Source organism: Hibiscus syriacus, unplaced genomic scaffold (genome assembly GCF_006381635.1).
Source record: "Hibiscus syriacus cultivar Baekdansim isolate YM2019G1 unplaced genomic scaffold, ASM638163v2 tig00111540_pilon, whole genome shotgun sequence".
In the NCBI taxonomy this organism is placed as follows: domain Eukaryota; kingdom Viridiplantae; phylum Streptophyta; class Magnoliopsida; order Malvales; family Malvaceae; genus Hibiscus; species Hibiscus syriacus.
Window position 1 is genome coordinate 1510724 of NW_024063114.1, and position 12717 is coordinate 1523440.

Sequence of the window (12717 nt, forward strand, 5' to 3'; positions counted from 1 at the left end):
TCAAAATACAATTACATGCCCCCTAATCACATGTACCATACTCTGCAACAACACCGGATGAACTCCCTTACTGAAGTCGATAGATGCACTGATACAATTCTTTAAACCTGAAATGTTGAGTAATGGAGTGAGCTTCGAAAATCTCAGTAATACATAACTACCAGATCATGCTGAAGAACGTGCATATATTGATAAACATACATATCCTTATTATTTCTGAACATTTACAGATTTTTATGCTGAACAGAGATCCTACTGATATTTCAGATGGTAACGGACAATGAGCTTTCAGTTCAGAGAAATATTTCGGATGACTAAGTTCAGGAGATCAGAATAGGTTTCTAGTGTGTTCCCAAAAACCATGTAACTTTTCAGATCTTTTTAAAACATATATATATACCCCATCCCATCACAACATAATGTGTAGGTTCCCCAGAACCATACACCCAACCCAACACAACATATAAGGCCCTGAGCACAAAGCCGAGGTACCTGCGGAATTCTTCCTTCAACAATACCCCCCAATTAAAACATTTTTCCGTCATTAAACGAAGATATCAGAAATCAAAACAGAATTCAGAACAGATATCAGAACAGAATCCATCAGAAATCAGAACAGAATTCAGGTCATTTATCAGAACAGAATTCAAGTCGGAAATCAGATAAAATATTTATATGATTAGGGAACACACCAGAGTTTACAGATATTATTCAGAGATGCTAAATAATCTTAGCAGGCAGAGAACACGGATTTTCATATACCGATAGAATGTCGAATTTAGAATCACTATTGGAAAAGTTCAATAACTGACGGAATCATCATTTATTCAAAATGTGAATTATCAGGATCATATCTTATTCGGACAGTTTTCAGAAGTTGTACGTAATCAGAAGGGTATTCAGAATCCTTTACATCTATGTCAATTGATCGGATAATCGAACAATCTTGAGAACGAAGATTCAGAATCTTAATAATCTATGTCGACTGGTCAATTCATTTTCCTTTCAGGGTATTTTCGTTAATACCACAAATTCTTGTCCATAGATCATCTTCAGAATCATCGCTGAATAGATCTTCCAATGGTCTTTATTTCGTTTCCAAGCTTCCACGATATCATGACATACTGACATGCTTGATTTGTAGTTCATAACCCATTGTAATTGTACACTACGTAAACTCATCAGAGTTTCCACACTTATCCAACTCACTTATTCAATCCGCAGTCCTTGTGGTTACTTAATTTATTTAGCATTCAAGTTCATTCCAGAAACTTCGGGATTTTATAGAGTAATTCAAGTGTTCCTAATTTTTAGACACATGCTGCACTTCCGTTCCATTCAATTTGGTCTTCGTGGTTGATTTGTCGAACAAACGTCTAATTCTTAGTACTGAATGCGATCCAGAGTTGAACTAAGTTGAATACTTCCAAAATTTATCATCGAGTCAAACTTAAGAAGAATAATTCCAGTAATATTTATGTCATTCAGGTATTGACATAGCTTTAGGGTTAATCTACTCACTTAAATTGTGTTTCATTACTTTTAAAGGTAGGCCAATACCTATGCTTATTTGGATTCCTTAATTAATCCAAGGCATTTACTTGGTATAGGTCATGAGGGTATTTTGGTAATTTTGGTGTTCAGTTTTACTCCATTCATTTCAGAACTTGAGGAAATCCAATCATTCCTGAGCTTGGTGATATTCTTGGGTCATTTCCATTACATGGGTATTTTGGTCATTTTACAGATCCACGGTATTTCAATCTTTTTCCTCTATCCGGTCTTATTATTTAATTCCAATTTATATCTTTTTCCTCCATCCGATCTTATTATTTAATTCAATCTCATCATTTGTTTCAGTCATTTCGAATAATTCTGACAGCAGAATACCCCCGATAAATTTTTCTTCAGGTATTTACTCATTTCTCGGATATTTTCGGGTCAAGTGCCTTCTCAGATTTTACAAACGAAAAATCAGGAATTTTCCTGAACTAAGTCAGGATCTTAACAATCAAATACGTACTTAATCGAGTTAAGTACGAATCCTCAAAGTATTTTCTCATTCAGCGTTAACTCAGACTATTCTACCTCTTAAGGGCATTTCCATAATTTCTTAACCAATATTTTTTCGATATTAGCTCTTAACGAAAATAATATAATTTAGAGATCCTATGATTAATTGCTTTCTTGAACACTCTCTGATCTTGAAACGGTTCTCTTAACAGACTTCTAGTATCCTTCACAAACTCTTCTAACACTCTCTGATCTTGAAACGGTTCTCTTAACAGACTTCTAGTATCCTTCACAAACTCTCCTAGGATTAAAACCGGTTATCCATAATTTCCAAATAAAACTAACATTTCTTATGCACATCAATATTTTATCAGATCAATATGTCTGTAAAATCCTCTTACCTAACTTCCATATTCAAATCTTGTCTTTTTATAACGTAAGGGTATTTTCGTAATTTTTACCCTACCGGAGTATTCTCATAATTTCTCATCCAAGTACTTTTAGCATTTAACCTTTGATGAAATAAATTATAAGTTGCAGATACAGGGCTGATTTCTTTATCACCAATCACAAACTTGTAATTTAATCTAACAATTCCTCAATCTCTTATATTAATCATTCGATCCGTAATCAGTTACAGAATTTCTACCACATTCATATCGAGTGTATAATTTATTTAACTCCACCAAAGTGACCAACATTATCTTATTCATGCATTTACCAATATCAACATGTTCCATAAAGCATAAAGAGGTAGTAAAGTATTACCTCGATTTCCGTGCAATACTGATCGACCATAAAAATTCCATTCGAACGCCTTTGATCTTCAATTCAACTTCCAATAATTCCTCAGATACATATCAACATAAATTATATCAGAAACGGAGCTTAATTGCGATAAACGAATCGAATCGGGTGATAAATCAGTGAAAGACGGCTTACTGGGTTCGAATTTGGCGAAACGGACTTCGGATTCGGATTCAAGACGTCGAAAGCATAAAATATGACTTTTCAGAAATTTGGAATTTTTGGTCAAAATCAAAGTCAACGGGTTTGACCGGTAATTTCGAGACATTCGGGTTTGAATTTCGAAAAACGGACAGCGGAATCGGATTTGGAACGTCAAAAAATGTCAGGATAGGTATACTCGGTCGAAGTCAAAGGTCGTTTAATGCCCGGTCAAATTCGGTCAAAGTTTTGGTCAACAATGGTCAACGCCGGTCAACGGGTCAACGGGTCGGGTCAACGGGTCGGGTCGGGTCAACTAGTCGGATAAACGGGTCGGGTCGGGTTGGGTTATGACCCTAAACCGGTCAACTATCCACCAAAACCGGTCAAACCGGTCACTTTTGTCTTCCCCACGCGCAGTGGCGGTGCGTGGCGGCGCGTGAACAGTGCCCTGATATCGGAAAATTCCCGAAAAAATTCCTAAAAATTATTTTAAGCGATTTCGAGATACTTACAAAGCTCGGTTCAAATTTTTGAACGTCGGAGAGCTCGATTTCAACGAATCGGAAACTTTGACCGCTTCACCTCCTCACGCGCCGCCGTCAACGGAGATCAAGGATGACACCGGCGAACTCGGAACGATGCAACGAACACGATGGTGCGAGAGGTGTCGTAAACGGATGACCCGATCGTCGTGAATCGATGAAAAACCAACTAAAACCGAGTTATTACCGACGATACTTCCGACTGAAATTCACGACGAACGGCGATGATTCACGACGAAAGGTTTGAGGGGTTTTGTTCCTCGGTTGACAACGAACACGATGGTGGTTTCGACTCGTCGTTTGGAGGTCGGACGACGAGTAGATCGGAGTTGGAAGTTGGGTTGTTGGAGAGGGGAAAACTGGAAAATATGCATCTGCGCACGGGGGAGAAGAGATTTATAATTCAACATATATAAACAATGGGTAAACCAAGAGTTTAGCCACTGAACTTTATGCACTTCATAAAACGGTCTGCCAACTTTGAAATCTTATAATTTAATCCCTGATTCCTTCTAAAAATACCAATTAAATTCATCACTTTATAATTTCTTAAATTTAGCCCCTAAATTGGGGTGTTACAATTCTTCCCTCCTTAAAAGAATTTCGTCCTCGAAATTCATTCATGTCACATAATTGCAGAAATAAACTTCCATCAGTTCTTTCATATCTTTTATGTAACTCTTATAGAAATACAGATCCTCCACTAATCCTTAACCAGTTGAGTATACATTCCTATTAGAACTCTCCCTCATTTCTATAAAATAATCTGAACGAAAATTTCCTTGAGAAATCATTTCAGCCTTGTTTACGTGAATAGGCTCACATAGCAACAACATATCCCAATTTCATTTCCGGAGTCGAGTCAGAATTTCTCAGATGAATAATTCACACACGGCTCGTGAGGTACTTTACAGCGATTAAACAGATGTTACTGGAATTCCTTTTTGTACAAATATAACCTTAATAGATAGAAACTTCGGTTTGTTCGTTACAGATAGGGACTCAGCCCTGGAGTTCCAGCTCAGAGAGGTACGATTGCAGTCTAGGGGCATGTATTGATCAGACATATTTTGACATTCGACCGGCCGGTCTAACTTGAAAATTTTGACTCAAACCATAGCTCTGATACCACTAAATGTAACCCCCAGACCGATGGGGGTAGCCCGATCCGATCCGGAAGTCACATTAGGGCCACCGGAGCGACCCACTGTAAAAATAGCGAAAAATTAAAAACTTTTTATCAGAACATGTAAACTTATAAAATCAGTTTTCACTATTTAAAAATAAAACAGATTTCCAAACTCGTATATAAATCAAAATACAATTACATGCCCCCTAATCACATGTACCATACTCTGCAACAACGTCGGACGAACTACCTTACTGAAGTCGATAGATGCACTGGTACAATTCTTTTAACCTGAAATGTTGAGTAATAGAGTGAGCTTCGAAAAGCTCAGTAATACAGAACTACCAGATCATGCTGAAGAACGTGCATATATAGATAAACATACATATCCTTATTATTTACGAACATTTACAGATTTTTATGCTGAACAGAGATCCTACTGATATTTCAGATGGTAACGGACAATGAGCTTTCAGTTCAGAGAAATATTTCGGATGACTAAGTTCAGGAGATCAGAATAGGTTTTCTAGTGTGTTCCCAAAAACCATGTAACTTTTCAGATCTTTTTAAAACATATATATATACCCCCATCCAATCACAACATAATGTGTAGGTTCCCCAGAACCATACACCCAACCCAACACAACATATAAGGCCCTGAGCACAAAGCCGAGGTACCTGCGGAAATTCTTCCTTCAACAATACCCCCCAATTAAAACATTTTTCCGTCATTAAACGAAGATATCAGAAATCAAAACAGAATTCAGAACAGAATCCAGATCAATCAGAACAGATAATTCAGGTCATTTATCAGAACAGAATTCAAGTCGGAAATCAGATAAAATATTTATATGATTAGGGAACACACCAGAGTTTACAGATATTATTCAGAGATGCTAAATAATCTTAGCAGGCAGAGAAACACGGATTTTCAGTATACCGATAGAATGTCAGAATTTAGAATCACTATTGGAAAAGTTCAATAACTGACGGAATCATCAGTTATTCAAAATGTGAATTATCAGGATCATATCTTATTCGGACAGTTTTCAGAAGTTGTACGTAATCAGAAGGGTATTCAGAATCCTTTACATCTATGTCAATTGATCGATAATCGAACAATCTTGAGAACGAAGATTCAGAATCTTAATAATCTATGTCGACTGGTCAATTCATTTTCCTTTCAGGGTATTTTCTCGTTAATACCACAAATTCTTGTCCATAGATCATCTTCAGAATCATCGCTGAATAGATCTTCCAATGGTCTTTATTTCGTTTCCAAGCTTCCACGATATCATGACATACTGACATGCTTGATTTGTAGTTCATAACCCATTGTAATTGTACACTACGTAAACTCATCAGAGTTTCCACACTTATCCAACTCACTTATTCAATCCGCAGTCCTTGTGGTTACTTAATTTATTTAGCATTCAAGTTCATTCCAGAAACTTCGGGATTTTATAGAGTAATTCAAGTGTTCCTAATTTTTAGACATGCTGCACTTCTGTTCCATTCAATTTGGTCTTCGTGGTTGATTTGTCGAACAAACGTCTAATTCTTAGTACTGAATGCGATCCAGAGTTGAACTAAGTTGAATACTTCCAAAATTTATCATCGAGTCAAACTTAAGAAGACGAACACGCATTCCAGTAATATTTATGTCATTCAGGTATTGACATAGCTTTAGGGTTAATCTACTCACTTAAATTGTGTTTCATTACTTTTAAAGGTAGGCCAATACCTATGCTTATTTGGATTCCTTAATTAATCCAAGGCATTTACTTGGTATAGGTCATGAGGGTATTTTGGTAATTTTGGTGTTCAGTTTTACTCCATTCATTTCAGAGCTTGAGGATATCCAATCATTCCTTAGCTTGGTGATATTCTTGGGTCATTTCCATTACATGGGTATTTTGGTCATTTTACAGATCCACGGTATTTCAATCTTTTTCCTCTATCTGGTCTTATTATTTAATTCCAATTTATATCTTTTTCCTCCATCCGATCTTATTATTTAATTCAATCTCATCATTTGTTTCAGTCCTTTCGAATAATTCTGACAGCAGAGTACCCCCGATAAATTTTTCTTCAGGTATTTACTCATTTCTCGGATATTTCGGGTCAAGTGCCTTCTCAGATTTTACAAACGAAAAATCAGGAATTTTCCTGAACTAAGTCAGGATCTTAACAATCAAATCCGTACTTAATCGAGTTAAGTACGAATCCTCAAAGTATTTTCTCATTCAGCGTTAACTCAGACTATTCTACCTCTTAAGGGCATTTCCATAATTTCTTAACCAATATTTTTTCGATATTAGCTCTTAACGAAAATAATATAATTTAGAGATCCTATGATTAATTGCTTTCTTGAACACTCTCTGATCTTGAACGGTTCTCTTAACAGACTTCTAGTATCCTTCACAAACTCTTCTAACACTCTCTGATCTTGAAACGGTTCTCTTAACATACTTCTAGTATCCTTCACAAACTCTCCTAGGATTAAAACGTTATCCATAATTTCCAAATAAAACTAACATTTCTTATGCACATCAATATTTTTATCAGATAATATGTTTGTAAAATCCTCTTACCTAACTTCCATATTCAATCTGTCTTTTATAACGTAAGGGTATTTCGTAATTTTTACCCTACCGGAGTATTCTCATAATTTCTCACCCAAGTACTTTTAGCATTTAACCTTTGATGAAATAATTATAAGTTGCAGATACAGGGCTGATTTCTTTATCACCAATCACAAACTTGTAATTTAATCTAACAATTTCTCAATCTCTTATATTAATCATTCGATCCGTAATCAGTTACAGAATTTCTGCAACATTCATATCGAGTGTATAATTTATTTTAACTCCACCAAAGTGACCAACATTATCTTATTCATGCATTTACCAATATCAACATGTTCCATAAAGTATAAAGAGGTAGTAAAGTATTACCTCGATTTCCGTGCAATACTGATCGACCATAAAAATTCCATTCGATCCGTAATCAGTTACAGAATTTCTACAACATTCATATCGAGTGTATAATTTATTTAACTCCACCAAAGTGACCAACATTATCTTATTCATGCATTTACCAATATCAACATGTTCCATAAAGTATAAAGAGGTAGCAAAGTATTACCTCGATTTCCGTGCAATACTGATCGACCATAAAAATTCCATTCGAACGCCTTTGATCTTCAATTCAACTTCCAATAATTCTTCAGATACATATCAACATAAATTATATCAGAAACGGAGCTTAATTGCGATAAACGAATCGAATCGGGTGATAAATCAGTGAAAGACGGCTTACCGGGTTCGAATTTGGCGAAACGGACTTCGGATTCGGATTCAGGACGTCGAAAGCATAAAATATGACTTTTCGGAAATTTGGAATTTTCGGTCAAAATCAAAGTCAACGGGTTTGACCGGCAATTTCGAGACCTTCGGGTTTGAATTTCGAAAAACGGACAGTGGAATCGGATTTGGAACGTCGAAAAATGTCAGGATAGGTATACTCGGTCGAAGTCAAAGGTCGTTTAATGCCCGGTCAAAGTCGGTCAAAGTTTTGGTCAACAATGGTCAACGCCGGTCAACGGGTCAGCGGGTCGGGTCAACTGGTCGGATAAACGGGTTGGGTCGGGTCGGGTTATGACCGGTCAAACCGGTCAACTATCCACCAAAACCGGTCAAACCGTTCACTTTTGTCTTCCCCACGCGCAGTGGCGGCGCGTGGAGGTGCGTGAACAGTTCCCTGATATCGGAAAATTCCCAAAAAATTCCTAAAAATTATTTAAGCGATTTCGAGATACTTACAAAGCTCGGTTCAAATTTTGAACGGCGAGAGCTCGATTTCAACGAATCGGAAACTTTGACCGCTTCACCTCCTCACGCGCCGCCGTCAACGGAGATCAAGGATGACACCGGCTAACTCGGAACGATGCAACGAACACGATGGTGCGGGAGGTGTCGTAAACGGATGACCCGATCGTCGTGAATCGATGAAAAACCAACTAAAACTGAGTTATTACCGACGATACTTTGAATTCACGACGAACGGCGATGCACGACGAAAGGTTTGAGGGGTTTGTGGTTGACAACGAACACGATGGTGGTTTGGCTCGTCGTTTGGAAGTCGACGCGAGTATCGGAGTTGGAAGTTGGATTGTTGGAGAGGGGAAAACTGGAAAATATGCGTTTGCGCACGGGAAAGAGATTTATAATTCACAATATATAAACAATGGGTAAACCAAGAGTTTAGCCACTGAATTTATGCACTTCATAAAACGGTCTGCAACTTGAAATCTTATAATTTAATCCCCAATTCCTTCCAAAAATACCAATTAAATTCACCACTTTTAATTTCTTAAATTTAGCCCCTAAATTAGGGTGTTACAATTATAATTTTGAATATTTTTTTAGTAAACTAATTTTTTAGAGTAAAGTACACAAATGATCTACTGGCTATATGATATTGCTTATTAAGTCGCTCGATTATTAAAAGTTATAAATAGTCCTCCGACTATAGAATGTTACTTTTAGGTCATTTAACTATTAAAAGTTACAAATGGTCACTCGACTATTCATTATGTTCTAAACTCATCCTTTTTCGTAAAAAATTGATTGTTGTCTAAGTTGGACGTTAACATGCTGAGATATGATAGTCGTTTGAGATTCTGAGATTAGATTTTATCATATCACAATCATCAGCATATTAACGTTCAACTCATAATACTATCATTTTTAACTAAAAATGACGAGTTCGGAACATAATTAATAGTCGGGTGACCATTTTGTAACTTTAATAGTCGAGGGACTCAACAAAACAACAGTCTATAGTCAGAGGACTATTTATAACTTTTAATAATCGAGATACTTAATAAAGCAATATCCCATTGTCGAATAACTTAATAAATTAATATCCTATAATCCAGAGGGACTGTTTGTATACTTTACCCTCATTTTATTTGCATAAAAAAAAATGTTAACAGAGCTGACGAACAAATTCCAGCAAGAGCAATTCCAAAACTTTTTTTCTTCAATGTCTAAATTTAAAGCTGATAACCACCGATCAGTTAAAAGCTTTGTTTCACCACTATTGCATCATATCCCCCAACTATCTAATAAATTAAGCCATCATTATCCTTTGCGTGCAAATGCTATAAAATCCTCCCCCCCCCCCCATGCAATCAATTTCACCAAACATTTGATCAAAAAAACATAGTCAGACATGATGAAGTCACCAAAGGTATCGAGAAAAACGATTATGGCTGCGGTTCCATCGTTGTCGTGGTGGGGTTATCACGGGTGTTATTACCATAGCTGATTTCACACAAAATGTTAAGTACAAAATGTCTCCACAACCAAGGCGGTGACCGACTTTTGTTCCTTTTCTCCTTATCCAGATCTTGCCTCAAACCCTCGGCCTGTTAACGGCACTGACCCTAAAGTGTTTCATTGCCAAGACTATCATAGCAGCCGAGGAAGCCGTCCAAGAGGTTCGAGAACTATACCGACTCGTTGGTCGTTCGGGCCAAGAGCAAGGCATTGACAAAGATGGCCTTGGATGACTGTAAGGAGATGATGAACCATGCCCTTGATTCACTTGAGGCGTCGCGCGACGATGTCGGTCATAGTGACCTGCTTAACATAACGACGGTCGCATGAATGATCTTCGGACGTGGTGAGCGCGGCGATATCGTACCAACAGTCGTGCTTGGATGGTTTCGAACACGATAAAACGATGAAGGAGCCGTGCAAGATGGTATTGCTGATGCTAGTGAAATCACACGTAATGCTTGACGAGTGTGACGAAGTTATCGGACTTCATTCTAATTTCGGTATTCGGATAGATGTTCATGATTCTCGTCGACATCTTTCCGATGAGAATAAATGGTTACCCTTCATGTTCTCCGGAAAGACCGGCACCTTTTGGCTAGGACTGATAAAGGAATTGAAACCAATGCTGTTGTGGCCAAGGATGGCGGTGGACAATTCAAGACCATTGGTGCAGCCCTAGCAGCTGCTCCCAAGAAATCTAATGTCCGACATATGATCTACATTAAGGCTGGAGTATATGAGGAGTACATCACCGTGGACAAACGTTACACCAACATCCTTATGTACGGTGATGGCCCGAGAAAAACTATCGTCACCGGTCGCAAGGCTGTCAAAACGCGGCAGACGACCATTTGGCGGACTGCCACTTTTTGTAAGTTTCTAACAACTAAGGCCATGAATAACAATTAGTAACATATGTAATATGCAACATAGTGGCTCTTCGAGTCCAATCAGACAAATCATCCTTCTTCAACTGCAGGATTGATGGCTTCCAAGACACATTGTACAACCAAGCAAACCGTCAGTTTTTCCGCAACTGCGTCGTCTCCGGTACCGTCGACTTCATCTTCGGCGACACCCACCGTTATCCAGAACTCGTTGATCGTTGTGAGGAGGCCAATGGACAATCAAGTTAACACAGAATGGACAATCAAGTTAACACAGTTTACAGCACAAGGCAGGGATTTCATCGATGAGAACACCGGTACGTGATCGATTTCATCGATGAGAACACCGGTACCGTGATCCAAAACTGCAGGATTGTACCGGACCAAAAGCTCTTCCCGTCAGGTTCAACTTCGCGACGTACTTGGGCAGGCCGTGGAGGAAATTCTCGACGACCGTCATGGAATCCACTTGGGAGACTTGATTAAGCCTGAAGGATGGATATCCTTTGAGAAACCTGACGATTTCGAATCCCTGGACACACTGTACTACTCCGAGTACAACAACCGTGGCCCTGGTGGTAGTAACCTCACCTCCAGGGTTAACTGGAACGGTTATCACAAGATCGATAGGACCACCGCCAAGAAATTCACTACCCAATCATTCCTTTTGAGCAGAGAGGAATGGTTACCCTTGACCGGCATTCCTTTCACTTCTGTGTTGAGATATTAGATTATCATGTCGTCCAGTAAGTAATCCTAATGCAAAGTGGACTATGCTGTGGGTCTTTTATTTGTATTAGCATTATTTCAGTTTAATTTTGTATTATCTTTATTTTACCATTTGATGTGCCAATCTATATATCAACTTAAGGTGAATTTTTAAAATTTTAAGAAATAAAAATAAAACAGTAAGTAATCCTAATGCAAAGTGGACTATGCTGTGGGTCTTTTATTTGTATTAGCATTATTTCAGTTTAATTTTGTATTATCTTTATTTTACCATTTGATGTGCCAATCTATATATATCAACTTAAGGTGAATTTTTAAAATTTTAAGAAATAAAAATAAAAAAATATTAAAAATATATAATAATTTAAAATTTTGAGAATATGACTTTTCTCGTCTACTTGTTCTCTTGATACATTCTTTATTCGGTCTTTAGTCTCAGCTTTCTTTCTCATACCACTAGGGATGGGAATGAGATTCGAATTAGACGGTTCTGTCTCGGTCAGGTCGAATTTTTTTTTAAAAATTAGATTCGGTCGGGTTGAATTTTTTTAAGGTTATGTTCGGGTCGGATTGAGTTCGGTTTAAGATGAAAATATACAACCCTAAAAAATTATAATTTTATCTTATATATATTTAGGGATAATTGTAATAATAATTCTCTCTATATTATGTTCTTTTAATAAATATATTATTTCAGGTCATGTCGGTTTCAAATTTTATCTCAAAAAATCGGGTCAAATGGAAGATATATATTTTTCAGGTCGGGTTCGGATCACATGGAAGATTTAAAATTTTTAGGTCGGGTGAACCTAAAATTCGGCCCAACCCGACCCATGCCCATCCCTACATCCACTAAGTAGCATTAGCCATTAAGTGGCCATGTTGATTGGTCAGATCACTCACAATTCGATTTGGAAGTGAGCCAAATTTAATTAGTTGATAGGAGGTTCCCTATGAATGGTAATTTTCATGGCAATAAATATAACATATTAGGACTTTTGATGCACAAAGTTTTATATAATGTTCAGATTATTTAAATTTTTATTCTTAAATCATAATATATTAAAGGTGTAATCATGTTTAGTCTTATATATTCCTGTGTGTTAAATCAATTAAAT

General features: G+C 37.2%; 1 protein-coding gene across 1 annotated transcript; it reads left to right on the plus strand.

Annotated features, from left to right (window-relative positions):
• Nucleotides 1–10535: 10535 nt before the first annotated feature.
• Nucleotides 10536–11600, plus strand: LOC120164641 (probable pectinesterase/pectinesterase inhibitor 58). The gene is made up of 3 exons (XM_039174310.1): nucleotides 10536–10811; nucleotides 10917–11187; nucleotides 11242–11600. Exons 1-3 carry the CDS (start codon nucleotides 10536–10538, stop codon nucleotides 11598–11600), a joined length of 906 nt encoding a protein of 301 aa, XP_039030241.1.
• Nucleotides 11601–12717: the final 1117 nt, after the last annotated feature.